Genomic DNA, 22,065 nt, shown 5'->3' with positions numbered 1-22,065 from the left:
AGAGACAGGGTCTCACCCTGTCACCCAGGCTGGAGTGCAGTGGCATAATCATAGCTCACTGCTGCCTTGATTTCTGGGCTCAAGTGATCCTCCTGCGTCAGCCTCTGTAGTAGTTGGGACTATAGGTGTGCACCACCCATACCCAGCTGATTTCTGTAGGTTTTGTAGAGATGGCATCTTGCTGTATTGCCTGGACTGGTCTGGAACTCCTAGCCTCAAGTGGTCCTCCCACCTCAGCCCCCTCAAGGTGCTGGAAGTACATATGTCAGCCACGGAGAGTTCATATTCTGAATACCAAAGCCAAATAGAGTCCACGTGCGTTTTAATTGCATGGATCCACTTATATGCAGATCAAAATACACACATGGATCAAAAATACTGTATTCAAGCTGGGTGCAATGGCTCACACTTGTAATCCCAACATTTTGGGAGGCCAAGTTGGGAGGATCGCTTGAGCTCAGGAATTCGAGGCTGCAGTGAGCTGTGATCCCGCCATTGCACTCCAGCCTGGGCAACGAAGAAAGACCCTGTCTCAAAAACAAACAAACAAACAGTATTCAAGGATTATGAAACCCGAGTATGTAGAGGGCTGACTTTTCCTATAAGTGGGTTCTGCAGGGTCAACTTCACAATTTGAGTATGTGCAGACTTCGTTATGGTAGAGTCAGGTGGAGGTCCTGGAATCAATCCCCTGTGTATACTCATTAACTGTACTTCTTTTCTTTTCTTTTCTTTTTTTTTCTTTTTGAGACGTAGTCTCGCTCTGCCACCCAGGCTGGAGTGCAGTGACGCGATCTTGGCTCACTGCAACCTCCGCCTCCCGGGTTCAAGCAATTCTCCTGCCTCAGCCTCCTGAGTAGCTGGGACTATAAGGCACACGCCACCACACCTGGCTAATTTTTGTATTTTTAGTAGAGATGGAGTTTCACCATGTTGGCCAGGATGGTCTCGATCTCCTGACCTCGTGATCCACCCACCTTGGCCTCCCAAAGTGCTGGGATTACAGGCGTGAGCCATCACGCCGGCCTAGTTAACCGTACTTCTAAAATGAACTCATTAACTTTACCAAAAGCTATTTCAATTCTCCACACACTACATTGCCTACATTACACATTTGAGGCAGGTTGGAAATCCATTTATTTTTCAACCAACCATAGATCCTTTTCTGAAACATTTTCTTAACACCTGTAATTTAACCTTAAATAAGTGAACTCTTTAATCTAGGGGTTATTACTGAAATATCTGTATTTTATCCTCCAAAAGCCATTTTCCTAGCTGCTGAGGAGCTGGCCCTTAAGGACATTTCTGACTAATCATTCCCGGAAAGGAATCCATAGCTTAAAGACCAGTCACACCTGTCAATCAGCCATAGCCTGCGGCTTTCAAATCCAGCTGCTCAGAAGCCACTGGCAAAAAACATTTACAAGAGTGAAGCAGAGAAGAAACGTAAGTGCATGTTTCTTTATTTCTTCTTTTCTCTATTCTTTTCCCAACATTTTCCCTTCATTGTCACTTAGCTCCTCAATCCACACAAGAATTCAATCATTCAAACAAGATCATTTTATTATAATATAAATTATATTTTGGGTTTGCAGTAAATCAGAAGAGATATCCATTGACTCAGAAAATAACTTATAGGCTGGGCGCAGTGGCTCATGCCTGTAATCCCAGCACTTTGGGAGGCCGAGGCGGGGAGTTCAAGACCAGCCTGGCCAACATGGTGAAACCCTGTCTCTACTAAAAATACAAAAATTAGCCAGACATGGTGGCGCATGCCTGTAATCCCAGCTACTCGGGAGGCTGAGGCAGGAGACTTGCTTGAACCCGGGAGGTGGAGGTTGCAGTAAGCTGAGATCACACCACTGCACATCAGCTCTGGGCAACACAGCAAGACTCCATCTCAGGAAAAAAATAAAAAAATAAAAATAACTTAGCATTGGGACAAAAGGTTTTCCAGGAAAAGGAAAAAGGAAAAAAAATCAATTTCCTCTCTGGGAAAATACGCTGCAAATTATTCCCTGTTTAAACACACCAATTATTTATTATTGCTTCTTATCGATATTATTTTCTCCCCTGGATACTCTTGAAATGATTATTGACTAATAATAGAATTATTCTAGAGCCTTCATGTATAAGCCTGTTAGAGGAATGAGATGGGATTTTCTGTGGTGACAGCACATGTTCCGTGATATCCACTTTTGATATTTGATCACTGTGAGACTTGCCAACTGATGGCCAAGCACTGATGTAGACTTGCTCATTAAATGCTGTGGTAGGACAGGGTGTGTCTAGCTGATTACCATGTCCAGCACCGAGTGGAAGTTAAAGGAGGCTAACAGGATTTACCACATCTAGCCCCAAATTAATTCTATTTATTACATCTGGAGCCCTGTTTAGAACCATCCAGCAGAAAGAGGTTTAATCAAAACTCAGGGCCTACATTTACCAAAGGGCCTGTACACATCTCTTTCAGAGATAAGGGTATAGGAGGTCTGGTGGTCTTTCTTTCTTTCTTTCTTTTTTTTTTTTTGAGACAGGGTCTCACTCCATCACCCAGGCTGGAGTAGAGTGGTGCTATCTGGGCTCACTGCAGCCTTAACGTCCTGGGCTCAGGTGATTCCCCTCCCTCAGCCTCCCAAGTAGCTGGGACTACAGGCACAAGCCACTGCACCTGGCTAATTTTTGGACACGGTTTGGCTGTGCCTTCACCCAACCTCACTTGTTGAATGGCTCTGATGCGAATGCTGATAGTGATATGAACAATAAGGTCCAGGTTGAGGTGGTCTTAGATGCAGGTGAGGAACTTGTTGGGAACTGGAGCAAAGGTGTTTTAGCAAAGAGACTGGTGGCATTTTGCCCCTTCCCTAGAGATCTGTGGAACTTTGAACTGGAGAGAGATAATTTAGGGTATCTGGTAGAAAAAATTTCTAAGCAGCAAAGCATTCAAAAGGTGACTTGGGTGCTGTTAAAAGCATTCAGTTTTAAAAAGGAAACGAGCATAAATTTTGGAAAATTTGCACTCTGACAATGTGATAAAAAAGAAAAAAACCTGGCTGGGCACAGTGGCTCACGCCTGTAATCCCAACACTTTGGGAGGCCAAGGTGGGTGAATCACGAGATCAAGAGATCAAGACCATCCTGGTCAACATGGTGAAACCCTGTCTCTACCAAAAATACAAAAATTAGCCAGGCGTGGTGGCGGGTGCCTGTAGTCCCAGCTACTTGGGAGGCTGAGACAGGAGAATGGTTTGAACCTGGGTGGCAGAGGTTGCAGTGAGCCAAGATTGCGCCACTGCACTCCAGCCTGGGTAACAGAGCGAGAGCAAGACTCCGCCTCAAAAAAAAAAAAGAAAGAAAGAAAGAAAGAAAAACCCATTTTCTGGGGAGAAATTCACGCCAGCTGTAGAAATTTGCATAAGTAGCAAGGAGCCTAATGTTAATCACCAAGACCACGGGAAAAATGTCTCCAGGCCATGTCAGAGACCTTCACAACAGCCCCTCCCATCGCAAGTCCGGAGGCCCAGGAGGAAAAAGCGGTTTTGTGGGCCAGGCCCAGAGTCCCCATGCAGTGTGCAGCCTAGGGACTTGGTGCCCTGTGTCCCAGATCTCCAGACATAGCTGAAAGGGACCAATGCACACCTCAGGCTGTGGCTTCAAAGGATGGAAGCCCCAAGCCTTGGCAGCTTCCAAGTTGAATCTGCGGGTGCACAGAAGTCAAGAATTTAGGTTTGGGAACCTCTGTCTAGATTTCAGAAGATGTATGGAAACACCTGGATGCCCAGGCAAAAGTTGGCCGCAGGGGTGGGGCCCTCATGGAGAACCTCTACTAGGGCAGCGTGGAAGGGAAATGTGGGGTCGGAGCCCCCACACAGAGTCCCTAATGGGGCACTGCCTAGTGGAGCTGTGAGAAGAGGGTCACTGTCCTCCAGAGCCCAGAATGGTGGGTCCACCGACAGCTTGCACTGTGTGCCTGGAAAAGCTGCAGACACTCAATGCCAGCCCATGAAAGCAGCCAAGAGGGAGACTGTACCCTGCAAAGCCACAGGGGCAGAGCTGCCCAAGACCATGGGAACCCACCTTTTGCATCAGTGTGACCTGGATGTGAGAGCTGGAGTCAAAGGAGATCATTTTAGAGCTTTACAATTTGACTGCCTCGCTGGATTTTGGACTTCCTTGGGCCTTGTAACCCCTTTGTTTTGGCCAATTTCTCCCATTGGGAACTGCTGGATTTACCCAATACCTGTACCCCCATTGTATCTAGGAAATAACTAGCTTGCATTTAATTTTACAGGTTCATAGGCAGAAAGGACTTGCCTTGTCTCAGATGAGACTTTGGACTGTGGACTTTTGGGTTAATGCTGAAATGAGTTAAGACTTTGAGAGGCTGTTGGGAAGGCATGATTGGTTTTGAAATGTGAGGACCTGAGATTTTGAGGGGCCAGAGGTGGAATGATATGGTTTGGCCGTGCCCTCACCCAAATCTCAACTTGAATTTTATCTCCCAGAATTCCCACGTGTTTGTGGGTGGTACGCATGGGGAGGTAATTGAATCATGAGGGCCGGTCTTTCCCGTGCTATTTTTGTGATTGTGAATAAGTCTCATGAGATCCAACGGGTTTATCAGAGGTTTCCACTTTTGCTTCTTCCTCATTTTCTCTTGCTGCTGCCATGTAAGAAGAGCCTTTCACCTCCCGCCATGATTCTGAGGCCTCCCCAGCCATGTGGAACTGTGAGTCCAATTAAACCTCTTTCTTCTGTAAATTGCCCAGTCTTGGATATGCCTTCATCAGCAGCGTGAAAACGGACTAATACTTTTTTTTTCTTTTTTGGCATTTCCTGTATAGATGGAGTTTTGCCACATTGCCCAGGGTAGTCTCCAACTCCTGAGCTCATGTAATCTGCCCACCTCAGCCTCCTAAACTGCTGGGATTACAGGCATGAACCACTGTGATTGGCCTAGGTCTGCTGGTCTTTTAAGAAAATTTTAATGAAGGTTGGGCACGGTGGCTCATGCCTGTAATCCCAGCACTTTGGGAGGCAGAGGCAGGTGGATCACAAGGTTAAGAGTTGGAGACCAGCCTGGCCAACATGGTGAAACTCTGTCTCTACTAAAAATCAGCCAGGCGTGGTGGTGCGTGCCTTAGTCCCAGGGGAGTCTGAGGCGCCTGTAGTCCCTCGGGAGTCTGAGGCAGGAGAGCTGCTTGAACCCAGGAGGCAGAGGTTTCAGGGAGCTGAGATCACACCACTGCACTCCAGCCTGGGCGACAGAACGATACCTCGTCTCAAAAAAAAAAAAAAAAAAAAAAAGAAAATTTTAATGAATAAGGGTAATATGGTTTGACTCTGGGTCCCCACCCAAATCTCATGTCGAATTGTATTCCCACTTGCCAGGGGAGGGACCTGGTGTGACATGATTAGATTATGGGGTGGATTTCCCCCATGCATTTCTCATGATAGTGAGTTCTTATGAGATCTTTGTGTGTGTGTGTGCGGGGGGTCGGGGGGGACACTTCTTTTGTTCTATCTCTCCTACTCTGCCATGGTGAGACATGCCTGCTTCCCCTTTGCCTTCTACCACGATTGTACGTTTCCTGAGGCCTCCCAGTCTTGCTTCCTGTTATGCCCCTGAGTCAAACCTCTTTTCTTCATAACTTACCCAGGCTCAGGTAATTCTTTATAGCAGTGTGAGAACAGACTAATACAAAGGGTTATAGGTTTTGACAGCACTTACACACAATAAACATGCAATTTCCTAAAATGAATGTGTAAAGACAAATAAGGGTTGCTCCAGAGACATGGTAAATAAAGCATTCTAGCAGTGTAGAAATAGGCAATGCTGTAAATAAGCTAGACTCAGAAATCAACGTGGGCTGGGCGTGGTGACTCATGTCTGTAATCCCCAAATTTTGGGAGGCCAAGGCAGGAGGACTGCTTGAGACCAGAAGTTTGAGACCATCCTGGGCAACACAGTGAGATCCCATCTCCATAAAAAAGACACAAAAATTAGTTGGGCATGGCACATGCATGAAGTCCCTGCTGCTTCAGAGGCTGAGGCAGTTGGACCGCTTGAGCCCAGGAATTTAAGGCTGCAGTGAGCCATGATCTCACTACTGTATTTCAGTCTGGGTGACAGAGTGAGACCCTGTCTCAAAAAAAAAAAAAAAAAAAGAAAACCAGCATCAACCTGAAATCAACCTGTTCTACAGTGACACCCAGGTTGAGGCCATAAACACAGTCACTCATGAGGAAAGGAAAAATGGCAGAGCCACATACATAAAATGTCCTACTACTCGCAGACACAAACACAGTCAGCCCGTTGAATGTGGAAGATTCCAAGTTAGTATCACCGCAGCCATGCTAATCTGCCAGTTAATCTGCCAGGGGAAGCGGATCCCTGTATCTCCAGGTGGTGGAAGTTGCAGCAGTCCTAGTTCAGGCCTCAGAGAGTAATCTGGCCTCTCCTGGGAGCTGCACCTGACCTGTACCTGTTTCCTTTCGTCAAAAACTGCGCCCGCATGCAGACTAGGGAGGCCTGCAGGTGAAACATAACAATCCCAGCGACAACAATGCCAGGAGTATAGGAAAGGCCACCGTCCATGTTAAATTCACACTTAAAAGTGTAGCTTGAGAGTCAGACCAGACCAGGGCAAGGGTGTAGGTGCTACTCTTAAAAGACGCGCTTCCACACTCAGCCTCTACGCAGATTTGGGACACCCAGCAGCCTGTCAAGTGGGTTTGCCATCATAACACATTTGTATCTTAAATGTGAAACATGGTTCAGTGATCACAATTCCCACACAGTTGTTGAAAATACAATTCAGGCCTGGCGCGGTGGCTCACGCCTATAATCCCAGCATTATGGAAGGCCGACACGGGAGGATCACCTGAGGTCAGGAATTCGAGGCCAGCCTGGGCAACATGGTGAAACCCTGGGTGTGGTACAGCGTGCCTGTAATCCCAGCTACTCAGGAGAATCGCTTGAACCCAGGAGGCGGAAGTTGCAGTGAGCCGAGACCGTGCGGCTGCACTCCAGCTTGGGGGGACAGAGTGAGACTCCGTCTCAAAAAAAAAGAAAAAAAAAACAAACCGAAACCAACCAAACAAAAAACAATTTAATAGGAGCACCTGGTCTTTTAACATGAAATCGTAAATATCTGGCTCTAACATAACAAAGTAACACAAAATTTTAGTTTGAACTTCTGAAAATCGAAAATGGAAAAACTGCAATTTTCCTTATCATGCCCAGGTTAAGAGCATCAGGGTTAAGGGCACCAAGCGGGACACCCATGAACGGAGGCTTTGGTCCGTTTGGTTAGCTTTAGACAAGCGACTGCATTCATCCTCCTTCTCTCCTTAAAGATGGTGAACACTTCTTCATGTCATTGGAGTTGGAAATGGCTACAAAGCCTGGTGGGAAATCCTTTATTCCACGGTCATTCGGCAGTTTCCCACGGCGGGGGAACAGTTTTAACTCGCCCGTGGGGAGGGTGGAGCCGGAGGTCAGTCCTACAAATGAGGTTTTGAGGGCAGAGAGCGGAGAAGACTCAAGAACGCGGCTCCCAGGATTCGCAAACCCAGTTCCCGGACACTGGCAGCGCGGCCCGCAGCCTCCACCGGCTGTGAAGCTGACCAGCAGCGACAGGCGGGGCCGGGGTCACGTGACCGACGTCTGGTCAGCCGGGCGTGCGCGGGAGCACGCAGAATTGTTCGGCCCCGGGCCGCGCGCCTTGCGTGCGCGCGCATGCCGGGGGCGGGGCATGTGGGCCAAGTCTCCGGCGCGCGCTGCGGGCGGGGGCGGGACGGAGCGGGGTGGAGGGCTGGGGCGGGGCCTAGTCCTGAGAGGCTGGGCCGGCGGCGGCTGCGGCGGGAGACCGGTGACCCGCGGCTGGGCGCCTCGGCCATGACTGCGGAGCTGCAGCAGGACGACGCGGCCGGCGCGGCAGACGGCCACGGCTCGGTGGGCTCCGCGTCGGCGAGCGGGAGCTGGGGGCGGGCTCCAGGCCCTGAGGGGAGCGTGCGGGGCCTGCAGGGCTGCGGGTTGCGGGCTGCGGAGGGCGCCCCGGCCGGGCGGGACAGGGGGTGCGCCCGCGAGCGTGGGTGAGAAGGCCAAGGGCTCTGCGGGGCTCGGGCCGCGGAGATTGAGGACTGCATCTTCGCGTCCGTGGGCGAGCTGAAGTTGTAGGGGGATTTCCAGATTTTGGAAAACCAAATATAAAGGGCTGGACGTGGGGTTCTCCGCCGCAGGGATCAGTAAGGTGAGCCCTCCTGGGCCCCGTCCGGGGTGAGAAACTTCCGAAAGCGGCAGCGTTGGTTGGTTTTGTTTTGTTTTGCTTTGACTTTTAAATCAGTTTTATGGCGGCGTTTTTAAAAGGTTAAAGCAGACCGAAGTTATCTCACTTAAAGTCCGGAATTAATCACCGTCTTCTATAAGACCAGGGGTCCCAGTTACCACCACTCCCCTCCCTCCCAACCCGGCTTTAAAAACAAAACAGCGCAGCCTCCCCAATTATTGCCTTCATCGCTCTAGATTTTTAAGGAGGGGGAGGAGCTGCGTGATGAATAGAAAGTCTACTGATGATGATCTCCTGTTCCCAATGTCTAAGAAGATTGAAATCAATATAAGGACTTCTGATCTAAGAATCTGGTGAGAGTGAAAGAACCCTGGTTTGAGAGAAAAGCTAATGTCTGTATGAAGAAACTTGGGAAGAGGGCAATTTGAGCATGTCTTCTAGTGTTACTTCGGAATGTTATAACTTAACACCACCTCCTCACCCCTCAAGTACTGCACTTTTTCAAGAGAAAACGGGAAATCTGTGCCAGTTGTTCAAATACGAGTTTGGAGGTGAGAAACTTTATATTTGTCATACAAAGCTGGCAGACAGATACCCTCAGGTGAGAATCCTTTTATACCTTTTTACTCTTTTGTCTGGAAGGCCAGTAGTATTTAGCATGGAGGCACTTTTTTTTTTTTTTTTTTTTTTTTTTTTGCGACAGAGTCTCCCTCTGTTGCCTAGGCTGGAGTGCTGTGGCGCGATGTCGGCTCACTGCATCCTCCGCCTCAGCCTCCTGAGTAGCTGGTATTACAGGTGCTCGCCACCGGCCCGGCTAATTTTTGTATTTTTAGTAGAGTCGGGGTTTCACCATATTGGTCAGGCTGGTCTCAAACTCCCGACTTCAGGTGATTTGCCCGCCTCGGCCTTCCAGAGTGCTGGGATTACAGGCGTGAGCCACCGCGCCCAGTCTGGACGCACTTTTTTTTTTTTTTTTTTTTTTTCCCAGACGGAGTCTCACTTTGTCGCCCAGGCTGGGGTGCAGTGGCGCGATCTCGGCTCACTGCAACTTCCGTCTCCCGGGTTCAAGCGATTCTCCTGCCTCAGCCTCCCGAGTAGCTGGGACTACAGGCGCGTGCCACCACGCCCAGCTAATTTTTGTATTTTTAGTAGAGATGGGATTTCACTATGTTGGCCAGGATGGTCTCGATCTCTTGACCTCATGATCCGCCCGCCTCGGCCTCCCAAAGTGCTGGGATTACAGGCGTGAACCAGGGCGCCCAGCCTGGATGCACGTTTTAAAACTCATGTAGAAAAAGATACTTCCAGGTCCTGGGCTCCGAAACGAAAGTATCATGCACTGACTTCTAATGGAAATATTATTCTTAGATGTTCACAAGTGCCTATTGAAATGTGTCAAGATTTTTCTCTGGCTTCAGAGGTCAGTTCTATTTGTTTTTAGCACAGTGATTTAAAAACATGGGAAAATTTTAGTTTGGAGACTATCATATTGATTTAGAGAGACTATTTTAAGGGACAGAGAAGTCATATTTAAATTTGTCGTGGCTCAGTCATTTAAGACCATGTGCCTATTAATCAGTGGCATCTTCATTTACCTCTGCCGCAGTTTGAGTAGTGACCCTATTTCAGCATTCTCCATTTGAGACTGTGTGTGAGCTACTTGATGAGCATTTGTATGTAAGTCATAGCTATTTTGGGAAGGCTTGGAACTCCAGTGGCTGTGGCTGGCTGGAGTACTCTGATTCCTGGCCACCTGCAGAGTGATGACATTTACTGTTCTTCCCAGTGATTTGCCCTATACGGAAAGCTGATAAGCTTGGAATGCTTGATAATGTTTGCCCCTTTTATTTTTGCTAATAAAATGCTTCAAGTTACCAGGATAGGTTGAAGGAACTTACAGGAAAAGTACCTTTTGATCTTACAGGAAAGATTTTAATAACTTCTTCCTCATCTTGGTAAGTTTCATGTTAGAATGGATTCTTTTATTTTGAACTCTCTGAGGCATTCTACCTTTCCCTTAAAGGATATTTCATTGTTCTAGTTGAGGAGAGCTATCCTTCCCTGACACTCAGAAGCTATTTAAAGCCTAGACTGCTTCCCTTCCCTTATTGGTCAGTTGTACACAGGACAGACAAAACCCTTTATGGCCTCCCAAGAATTTTAGTGAGAGAAATATGTAGTACTCTTGAAATATGCTGTCAGTATGGACTCGAATCTGAGAGTAGACACTTTATGATTTCACTAAATCCTCTAGACTGCAAACTGGTATTCGAATATCTAAAGAGATTACATACTGACAGATTCCTGTATTTTAATCAATTCTTGACTTCGATAGCAGCAAAGTTTACTGTTATTACAGGAGAAACAACTTGAAGTCAGTTTGGTTCTTATAAACCTGTCATTCTTGGCAGCTGTACTGAGGGTTCATATCACACATTCTTTATGTCAGCTGAAGCCTTATAAAAACCTGCCAGTTTCAGTGAAAATTTAATGCCCTTTTTGCTTTCTCTTGATTTATTGACCTTTCGTTTCCTTTTACTTTGTCTCATTAACTGATTTTTAAAACATCAGTAAGTCAGTGGTTGGTTCCACAACTCTCATGCCCCTCTGCCCCCAAATGCAAACAGTATTTTTTTTTTTTTTTTTGAGACGGAGTCTCGCTCTGTTGCCCAGGCTGAAGTGCAGTGGCGCAATCTCTGCTCACTGCAAGCTCCGCCCCCCGGGTTCATGCCATTCTCCAGCCTCAGCCTCCCGAGTAGCTGGGACTACACGCGCCCACCACCACGCCCGGCTGATGTTTCTGTATTTTTAGTAGAGACGGGGTTTCACAGTGTTCACCAGGATGGTCTCGATCTCCTGACCTCATGATCCGCCCGCCTCGGTCTGCAAACAGTATTTTTAAGACTTACTGGCAAATAGCATCTTACCAGGCGAGATCTCTCCATGTGTTCTGTTTCATCAAAGAAATTAAATCAATAGTAAAATGAAGCAAGTACTTAACAAGGAAAATAATGCTAGTAATAGTAATAGCTAATGCTAATTGAGCATGCACCATGTGCCAGACTCTGTGCTCAGAATTTAACATAGCATTCTCTCAGTACTTACACAACTCCATGAAGTTTCTATGAGAAGGCTTATATTTGTTAAGTAATTCGTCCAAGGTCACCCAGTGAGGATATGGTACAGTTGGAATTGTATCTAGGCAGTTCTGACCCCAAGAGCCCAAGGCACCCCGGTCCTATCTCATAGTTGATGGGCCCATTGCCCTGGATCACAGACTTTCCACTACTTTTATAATGCCTTTTCTAGAACTCTCCTAATGTTTTAAACTTCCAGTCCTCCCTACAGTCTTTCTAAATAGATAATCTTCTTTTCTACTTGACTGAGCTCGCTGATGTCTAAAAAGAGCTCCCTGCCTTATGTTTTGTCCCCCTCTCCCTACGCCATCTCATCTCTTTTCTCTTATTTCAGTGGAAAAGGTTCCCTTCCTTTTTCCCCCTTTCATTTCTTAGAGATAAACCTAGATTAATGGTTTTTACTAGGGAGAGATTTTGTAATCTAGGAAGCATTTGGCAATGTCTGGAGACTTTGATTGTGACTCTGGAGGGAGGATGCTACTGGAATGTAGTGCGTAGAAGCCGGGAATGCTGCTGAACATCCTGCAGTGTACGGGAGTAAGCCCCTCTAGACAGAGTTATGTGTAAATTGTATAAAATAGTGCTGAGCTTGACAAACTGTGATCTAGATGATGTCTCTCTTCTCTTTCTATTATGTCCCTTCTCCTTAGTCCTAGTCTAACCCCCAGACACCTTCACTGTCTTCTCCCTTGCTACTCACATTATGGTCCACAGACCAGCAGCATTCACATCCCCTAGGATTTAGACATGCAGAAAGTTGAGTGTGCTAGAGCCAGCTTGCTCTGCCTCTCCAGCCGATTTTGTACATCTCTTTCCAGCTCTGTGTTCAATGACCTCATGTTGATAACTGTGCCAAGGTGGGAATATTTATACCAAGGAAACAAGCATACACTGCCAATCAGCATACCACTGCCTGTACCCCCACTCTAGACCTATTCAATCAGTTTCTGCCTTTTGACAAGATTCTTGGGTGATTCATTTGCATATTACATTTTGAATTTGCATTTTCCATTTTACCGTGCACTTGTCCTCTATCTTGAAACCAAATAACAACAACAAAAGTGTCTATTGCCCAGTCCAGCTGTTGTCTCCACCTTCCTCCTTTTGTTTGCTTTTGGAACAAAGTTTCTAACCCCACCTGTTTCATTTCTAAAACATTTTTCCAGTGACAATGTATTCAGACTCAATATACAAAACTTGGAAAATACAGACTTGAGCAAGACTAACTCTTAGCTGACAGGAGATTGAGGGAGGTTGGTTCCCAGATTCTGCTACAGAGCTTAAGGTGGCAATAACAGCTTCTGCAAAAGCCAAATAGTGAGATGGCCATGTCTGGGCTCCAGCAAATGGCTGATTGTTCAGAGGCCTGCAGAGGGATGACTAGGCAGCAGCAGGTTAGGTTGAAAGGCAGTGAGTGGTTTTATGTAATCAGAATCTGCTCAGCAGCCTACTTTGCCAAGGCAGGATCTCTCCCTCTGTCACCCAGACTGGGGTGCAGCGATGTAATTATAGCTCACTTTGGCCTTGACCTCCTAGGCTTAAGCGATCCTCCCACCTCAGCCTCCTGAGTAGCTGGGACCACAGGCGTGCATCACCGCACTTGGCTGTTTTTTTAATTTTTTATAGAGACGAGGTCTTGCTATGTTGCCCAGGCTGGTCTTGAACTCCTGGGCTCAAGCAGTCCTCCTGCCTTGGCCTCCCAAAGTGTTGGGATTACAGGCATGAGCCACCACACCTGGCCCCCTCATACTTTTATTATTTTATGCTTTTATGATCCCTCATTACCAGTTTTTTGCTGATACTTTTTTTGTTGTTTTGTGTTTTGAGACGGAGTTTCGCTCTTGTTGCCCAGGGTGGAGTGCATTGGCACGATCTTGGCTCACTGCATCCTCTGCCTCCTGGGTTCAAGTGATTCTCCTGCCTCAGCCTCCTGAGTGGCTGGGATTACAGGCATGCACCACCATGCCCAGCTAATTTTGTATTTTTAGTAGAGACAGGGTTTCTCCATGTTTGTCAGGTTGGTCTTGAACTCCTGACCCCAGGTGATCTGCCCACCTCAGCCTCCCAAAGTGCTGGGATTACAGGCGTGAACACCTGGCTCCAAATCTACATTTCTAATCCTGAGTTGCAAATGACTTCTATACTCTGTTTCCCAGTGCTTTTTGAACAGGTCTGCTTGAATATCAACCTCCTTGGCTATAAACGTTTGCTTCATACTTATTTTCCCAGGGTTGTTATACTAGGCATGGGAGTGTACACTTGTATTACTAGTGTCTGCCATATGCTATGTACCACCCTAAGCACTTTTCCATACATTTTTATTTACAAAAACCCAGCAAGGTGTGAACTATTACCCTATTACTGATGAGGAAACTGAGACGTCTTGTTTGTTTTTTGAGATAGGGTTTCACTCTGTCACCCAAGCTGGAGTGTGGTGACACCGTCAAGGCTCACTGCAGCCTTGACCACCCAGACCCAAGCAATCCTCAGACACTTGAGTAGCTGGGACCACAGGTATGCACCACCACACCTGGCTACTTTTGTTTTATTTTATTTTTTGAGACGGACTGCAGTCTGTTGCCCAGGATGGAGTACAGTGGCGTGAGCTCAGCTCACTGTAACCCCCGCCTTCCGGGTTCTATTGATTCTTCTGCCTCTGCCTCCCAAGTAGCTGGGATTACAGGCACATGCCACCATGCCTAATTTTTGTATTTTTAGTAGAGACGGGGTTTCACCATGTTAGCCAGGCTGGTCTCGAACACCTGACCTCCGGTGATCCGTCTGCCTTGGCCTCCCAAAGTGCTGGGATTATAGGCGTGAGCCACCGAACCCAGCCTGTGGTTAATTTTAAAAGTTTTTTTTAGCAATGGGGTCTCTCTGTGTTGCCCAGGCCGGTCTCAAACTTATGAACCAAGTCATTCTGCCTCAGCCTCCAAAAGTGCTGGGATTACAGGCATGAGCCACCGTGCCTGACCTCAGATGTTAGTATGCCTTATAAGGGCCTCATATGAGATTTATTTTATTTATTCCTTTTCTTTCTTTTGTCTTTTTTTTTTTTTTTTTTTTGAGACATGGTCTTACTCTGTCACCTAGGCTGGAGTAGTGCAGTGGCTCTATCATGGCTCACTGCAGCCTCAACCTCCTGGGCCCAAGCAATTCTCCTACCTCAGCCTACAGAGTAGCTGGAACTACAGACATGTGCCACCATGCCTAGCTAATATTTTTAGTTTTTGTAGAGATGGGGGGTCTCTTTATGTTGCCCAGGCTGGTTTTGAACTCCCGCACTCCAGTGATCCTCCCGCCTGAGCCTCCCAAAGTTTTGGGATTACAGGCGTGAACCATGGTACCTATCTCTTTTTTTCTTTATTCGTATGAGATTTTAAACTGAAGTCTGTTTGCTTCTATCTTACAGATGAGAAATGCAGCTTATGACCATGATTGAATTATAAGTAGCAGAGCTGTGACTTCAAGCCATTCTGACTTGAAGCATAACATTTCTCCGACTTTAGTACAAGCCTTTCTAAAACCAAAGTTTCTGACTTACCACTTGACTATGTAGCACTTTAATAACTTTAATAATTTTAATAACTTTTCATTGAACCCTCATAGGCACTCTGTGAAATAAAATTTAGTATGAGCAGGAAGTAGAATTTGCAAAGTGACACAGCAAGTAAGTGATAAAACCAAAACTATAACACAGGATATCAGTATTTTTACTGTAAACTCTAGAGGAGTTTAGTTGGACAGGCAAGTCCCAGTATTTTTCATTTCTGTTGCATTTCTTCATTTTGCTAACAATTTATTTGCAGTACTTCCTTTGATAGTCATACAGGGCTGTCAAAGCTTTTGGTGTACTTCATTTTCCATTCTGGAAACTGATGCTGAGGAAGATTGAGATTTGCCAGGAGGCTGATGTGTGCTGGAGTCTGGGCGGCATGGCACTATTTCCAGCGTCTAGGCTTTCTACGTAAAACAGGGGTCAAAATATCAGACACACAAAACCAAACTAAAGATCTGCCTCAGTAAGTACCAGCTGCATGCTACATGATGGCTGGTAGGCACTTTAACCCTAAGAAGATTTTCTAAACATTTTCTTTTTCAATCTTCTTGCCCAAGTTAGTACTTTCTTGTGTCCCCTCCCTCCCTCCCTTCCTCCCTTTTCCCTTCCTCCCTTTCTTCCTCCCTCGCCCCTTCCTTCTTTCCTTCTTTCCTTTTGTGTGGGGATGTGTATACAGGTTTCCTTATTCATTTGTTTTTTCATAGAGTTGGGGTCTAGCTATGTTGCTCAGGCTGGAGTGCAGTGGCTATTCACAGGCATGATCGTGGTGTACTACTGTTTGAAAATCCTGGGCACAAGTGATCATTCTGCCTCAGCCTGCTGCAGAGCTGGAACTACCGGTGTGTGCCACTGCACCCAGGTGATTTTTTTTTTCAATTGAGGCAAAATTTATATAACATAAAATTATTTTAAAGTGGGGCTGGGTGAGGTGGCTCACTGAGGTCAGGAATTCAAGACCAGCCTGGCCAACATGGTGAAGCCCCGTCTCTACTAAAAAATATAAAAATTAGCCAGATGTGGTGGTGAGCACCTGTAATTCCAGCTATTTGGGAGGCTGAGGCAGGAGAATCACTTGAACCCGGGAGGCAGCGGTTGCAGTGAGCCGAGATCATGCCACTGCACTCTAGCCTGGGTGACAAGAGTAAAACTCTGTCTCCAAAAAAAAAAAAAGTTCAAGTGTACAAGTTCAGTGACATTTAATATATTCACAATATTGTGCAATCACCAATTCCGTCTAGTTCTAAAACATTTTCATTACCCTGAAAGAAAACTTTGTAACCATTAAGCAGTCACTCCCTATTCCCCCATGCCCTCCACCCCTGGCAATACCAATCTACTTTCTGTCTCTAGATTTACCTATTAGAGAGATTTCATGTAAATGGATCATGCAATATGTGACCTATTATGTGTGGCATCTGTCGTTTATTGTAATGTTTTTGAGATTTGTTCAAGTTGTAGCATGTATGAGTTTTTCATTTTAATCACTGAGTAATATTCCACTGTATGTATAGATATGTTTTGCGTGTCCATTCTTCCATTGACGGACATTTGAGTTATTTACACCTTTTGGTTATTATGAATAGTTCTGTTATGAATATTCATATACTTGTATTTGAGTACCTGTTTTCCGTTCTTTTGGGTATATACCTAGAAGGAATTGTTGACTCATATGGTAATTCTATGTTTAACTTCTTGAGGAACTGCCAGACTGTTTTCCAAGGTTGCTGGGGAAGTTTTATATTCCCACCAGCAATACACAAGGGTTCTAGTTTTTCTCTTTCCTCATCAAACACTTGTTATTTTTTGTTTTTGTTTGATAATAGTCATCCTAATGGGTGTGAAGTGGCATCTCATCATGATTTTGATTTGGCCATGTTAATGTTATGGCTAATGTTAAGTGTCTTCATAAACTTATTGACTATTTATATATCTTCTTTGGAGAAATATCTTTTTAAGTTCTTTGTCCATTTTTGAATTGGGTTGTCTCGTTTTTTGGTTGTTGACTTAAAGGGAGTTCAAAGAGAGTTTTTTATATCATCCAGATGCTAGACTCTTACCAGATAAATGATTTAAAAGTATTTTCTCCCATTGTCTTTTCACTTTCTTGATAATTTGTACACTGTGTATTTCTTTTTTCTTTTTTTTTTTTTCCCCAAGACAGAGTCTGGCTCTGTCACCTAGGCTGGAGTGCAGTGGCCTGATCTCGGCTCACTGCAACCTCCGCCTCCTGGGTTCAAGTGATTCTCTTGCCTCAGCCTCCCAGGAAGCTGGGATTACAGGCGCGTGCCAACACACCTGGCTAATATTTGTATTTTTAGTGGAGACGGTTTCACCATGTTGGTCAGGCTGGTCTTGAACTCCTGACCTCAGGTGATCCACATTGGCCTCCCGGAGTGCTCGGATTACAGGCATGAGCCACCGTGCCCGGCCAGCACTGTATATTTCTTGTTGGATTTCTTGATGTATGTGTTTATTTCTTGAATTTGTATACCGGTTGTCTTTTCACTTTCTTGATAATGCCCTTTGATCCAGAAAAGTACATCAGCCCACTTCAGTGTCCCAAGTAGCTGGGACTACAGGTGCACACCACCATGCCTGGCTCAAAAGTGTTATTATTTTTTTCTTTTGTTGCTTGTGCTTTTGGTGTCATAGCTGAGAATCCATTGACAAATCCAAGGTCATGAAGACTTATCTCTGTGTTCTAAGAATTTTATAGTTTTAGTTCTTTATTTAGGTTGTTGATCCATTTTGAGGAATTTTTGTGTATTGTGTGAGGTAGGGGTCCAGTGTGATTCTTCTGCTGTGGATATCCAGTTGTACCAATACCATTTGTTGAAGACATGATTTTTCCCCCATCAAATGGTGTTGGCACTCTGGTTGAAAATCAGTTGACCACAGATACGAGTTTATTTCTGGATTCTCAGTTCTATTCTGTTGGTCTATATATCTGTCCTTATGCCAGTACTACACTGTTATGATAACCGTAGCTTTGGATTAATACTAAGTTTTGATATAAGAAGTGTGAGTCCTCCAACTTTGTTCTTCTTTTCAATGTTGTTTTAGTTCTTCCAGGTCCTTTGAAATTCTGTGTGAATTTGGGGATCAGCTTTTCTGTTTCTGCAAGAAAGGCCAAAGCATTGCAGCTCTTTTAGAATTTGTCTAGCAGGTTTTCTGGTTTTCACTAGAGTTCCCCGCAACCCCCAGCCACACGCACACACAAAGGACCATTGGAATTTTGATAGGGATTACATTGAACTTTTGAATTGCTTTGAGTAGTATTGCCACCTTCACAGTATTAAGTCTTCGTGGCCAGACGCAGTGCCTCACGCCTGTAATCACTTTGGGAAGAGGCCGAGACGGGGGGCTTGCTTGACCTCAGGAGTTCAAGACCAGCCTGGGCAACGTGGTGAAACCTCACCTTTACCGAAAATATGAAAAATCTTAGTTGGGCTTGATGGCACACATCTGTGTTCCCACCTACTTGGGAGGCTGAGGAGGGAGGATCGCTTGAGCTTATAGGGTGGAGGTTGAGGTGTACTCTAGCCTGGGTGACAGAGACAGACCTCATCTCCAAAAAAAAATACTGTCTTCATGATGGTTAAGTTAATGTGTCAGTTGACTGGGCCATGAGGTATGTATGCAGACATTTGGTCAAACATTATTCTAGGTGTGTCTGTGAGCGTGATTCTGGATAAGATTAACATTGAATCAGTAGACTGTGTAGAGCAGTTTGAACTCCCTAATGTGGGTAGTGGGCCTCATTCAATCAAGACCTGAATAGAACAAAAATGCTGAGTAAGAGGAAACTTTGCTTGCCTGACTACTTGAGCTGGGACATTGATTTTCCTTGGTCCTAGCACTGGAACTTAGACAACCATCAGCTCTTTTGGTTCACAGGACTTCAGACTCAGACTGGAACTTACACACTCAGCTTTCCTGGTTCTTGGGTCTCATACTTACACTAACACTACACCGCTGGTCTCCTGGTTCTCCAGCTTGCTAACTGCAGATCTTGAGACTTCTCAGTCTCCGCAGTCATGTGAGCCAATTCCTTATAATAAATTTCACCTCCTATATTTATCTCCTTTTGCTTCTGTTTCTCTGGGGAACTCTGACTAGTACAGTTTTCCAGTTCATGAACCTGGATGTTTTTCAATTTATTTAGGTCTTTAACTTCTTTAATCAGTTTTTTTACCTTTTTTTTTTTTTTTTCTTTGAGACAGAGTCTCACTCTGTTGCCTAGGCTGGAGTGCAGTGGTGAGATCTTGGCTCACTGCAGCCTCCACCTCTGGAGTTCAAGGGATTCTCCCGCCTCAGCCTCCCGAGTAGCTGGGACTACAGGCACATGCCACCATGCCTGGCTAATTTTTTGTATTTTTAGTAGAGATGGGGGTTTCACCATGTTGGCCAGGCTGGTCTCAAACTCCTGACCTCAGGTGATCCATCCGCCTCAGCTTCCCAAAGTGCTGGGATTACAGGCGTGAGCCACCGCGACCAGCAATTTTTTTTTTTTTTTGAGACGGAGTCTCGCTGTGTCGCCCAGGCTGGAGTGCAGTGGCGCGATCTCGGCTCACTGCAAGCTCCGCCTCCCGGGTTCATGCCATTCTCCTGCCTCAGCCTCCCGAGTAGCTGGGACTACAGGCACCTGCCACCATGCCCGGCTAATTTTTTGTATTTTTAGTAGAGACGGGGTTTCACCGTGTTAACCAGGATGGTCTCGATCTCCTGACCTTGTGATCCGCCCGCCTCGGCCTCCCAAAGTGCTGGGATTACAGGCGTGAGCCACTGCGCCCGGCCTAATTTTTTTTTTTTTTTGAGACAGGGTCTCACTTTGTTGCCAGGCTGGAGTGCAGTGGCACAATGTTGGCTCACTGCAACCTCCATCTTCTGGGCTCAAGCAATCCTCCCACTTCAGCCTTCTGAGAAGCTGGAACTACAGGCACGCGCCACCACACCTGACTAATTTTTGTGTTTTCTGTAGAGATGTGTTTTGCCACGTTGCTCAGGCTGGTCTCGAACACTTCAGCTCAAGCAATCTGCCCGCCTCAGCCTCCCAAAGTGCTGGGATTACAGGTGTGAGCCATCGCACCCAGCCTCAGCAGTGACCCACTGCACCCGGCCCAGGTTTTTTACCTCTTTGGTCAAATTTATTCCTAAGTATTTTATTCTTTAGGATGCTATTGTAAATGTAATTTTTTTAAAATTTCCTTTTTGATTTCTTATTGCTGTTTTATAAAAACACAACTGAATTTTGCCTGTTTACCTTGAAGCTGCTGAATTTGTTTACCAGCTCTGGTAACTTTTTTGCAGATTCTTTGGGATTTTGTATATATAGGATCATGTCATTTTGTGAATACTGTTTTACTTTTTTATACTTTGTAATTTAGGTGCCATTTATTTTTTATTCTTGCCTGGTTGCTCTGGCTTAAACTTCCAGTACAGTGTTGAATAGCAGTGGTGAAAGTGAGCATCTTTGTCTTGTTCCTGATTTTAGGGGTAAAGCTTTCAGCCTTTCACCATTGAATATGATCTTAACTCTTGGTTTTTTTATAAAGGCCCTGTATCATGTTGAGGGAATTACCTTTTATTCCTAGTTTTCTGATTGTTTTTATTATGAATGTGTGTTGGATTTTGTCAGATGTTTTTCTGTATCAATCAAGGTGACCATTGTTTTTTTTCTCCTTCATTCTGTTGGTGTGGTATATCACATTGTTTGGTTTCCTTTTATGTTATTGGCAATGGCATTCTCTTAGGCATCCATTGCAAATGTATGACTAAGCTTTCTCTCTTCATTCTTTGAGATGTTCAGAGTATGTCCTACTTTGATGTTTTGCCTACCAGCATCCTGCCTCTCTCGTCACAGTTCGTTTACTCAGTAGCCCTGTAACTCAAGCTTTCTTTTCCTAGTGTCATCCCACGTTGAACCAGTTGTTCACGTGGGCTAGATTAATCCACTTAAATGTTTTTTCTTCCTTCATATATCTTCCCTGCTGAGGAGCCTGCAGTGATTATCCATTGTTCATCAGATCAAACCTAAACTCTTCCTGACATTTAGAACCCTTTGTAATCCAATCCCACATCACCTCTCTGATCTCTGTTATTTATTTATTTGAGACAGAGTCTTGCTCTTGTCGCCCAGGCTGGAGTACAGTGGCGCAGTCTCAGCTCACTGCAACCTCCGCCTCCTGGGTTCAAGCCATTCTCCTGCCTTAGCCTCCCAAGTAGCTGGGATTACAGGCGCCTGCCACCACACCCAGCTAAGTTTTGTATTTTTAGTAGAGACGGGGTTTCACCGTGTTGGCCAGGCTGGTCTTGAACTCCTGACCTCAGGTGATCCGCCCGCCTCAGCCCCCTAAAGTGCTGGGATTACAGGCGTGAGCCACCACACCCAGCAATCTGTGTTATTTATTAAAAATAGAAACTACACACGAAGACCCAGCTAGTAATAACTTAAAATTTTACCATTGCTATATTTCTGAAACTATAAGCATGTAAATTTGATTTCTCATATCTTTCCCTGATATTTTCCCAGTTTTTCAATTAGCCCTACCAATATGTTGTTAAAAATTGTATTTTCCTTCATTTTTGGAGATGTGTTCGATATGTTTGTCAGCCTCATTTCTCATATTTAGTTGGAACATGTATTCAAAGAAATGAAAAATATTGTCTTAATGTATTCTAAAATAAGGAAAAAGCAAGGTATAGGACATTATGTATCATATGAAAAAATATATTCATGTGCATAGACAATTTCGGGAAAGATAACAGAAACTGTTAATGGTAGTAGCCCCTGGGAAATAGAACTAGGTCGGGAAGAAGGTGATTTCCTTTTCATTTTATACCCTTTTGTACTATTGGAATCTCTTAGTACATGTGAAGAAAGAGATGGAAAAAATTTAAAAAGTAAATAATGATTAATTCCTTTTTTTTTCTTGTTTTTAAGTCCCAGTTTAAACCCCTCTACATGATAAAATAGTGGCTAAATTTTAAACACTTTTAATGGTTTTTAAAAACTTTAAGCCAGTTGATAAACTCAAACAGGCATTTTCATCATGTACTGACATTTGCATCATTCACA

At 45.1% G+C, this 22,065-nt stretch overlaps 1 protein-coding gene and 1 non-coding gene across 21 annotated transcripts in view; both read left to right on the top strand.

Moving 5' to 3' along the window:
• Positions 1-7,802: 7,802 nt before the first annotated feature.
• Positions 7,803-22,065, top strand: part of USP28 (ubiquitin specific peptidase 28) — a 77,807-nt gene continuing 63,544 nt past the window's right edge. For 7 of the 20 annotated variants that reach the window (XM_057299254.2, XM_057299252.2, XM_057299255.2 and 4 more), the window contains exon 1: positions 7,829-7,957. In XM_057299254.2, the coding sequence (XP_057155237.1) occupies positions 7,901-7,957 (57 nt within the window). In that variant the 5' untranslated portion in view covers positions 7,829-7,900. Of the gene's footprint in view, positions 7,958-8,527; positions 8,893-22,065 lie in introns of those variants that run through there. The other 13 variants (XM_034933729.3, XM_034933720.3, XM_034933719.3 and 10 more) reach the window with 8 other exon arrangements.
• Positions 18,120-18,181, top strand: LOC112441253 (U7 small nuclear RNA). Its single transcript, XR_003029193.1, has one exon. It is a non-coding gene; the product is annotated as a U7 small nuclear RNA (small nuclear RNA).

Source organism: Pan paniscus, chromosome 9 (genome assembly GCF_029289425.2).
Source record: "Pan paniscus chromosome 9, NHGRI_mPanPan1-v2.0_pri, whole genome shotgun sequence".
NCBI lineage: Eukaryota > Metazoa > Chordata > Mammalia > Primates > Hominidae > Pan > Pan paniscus.
Note: the sequence above shows the minus strand (reverse complement) of the source record. Positions and strands in the feature narration are given on the sequence as shown.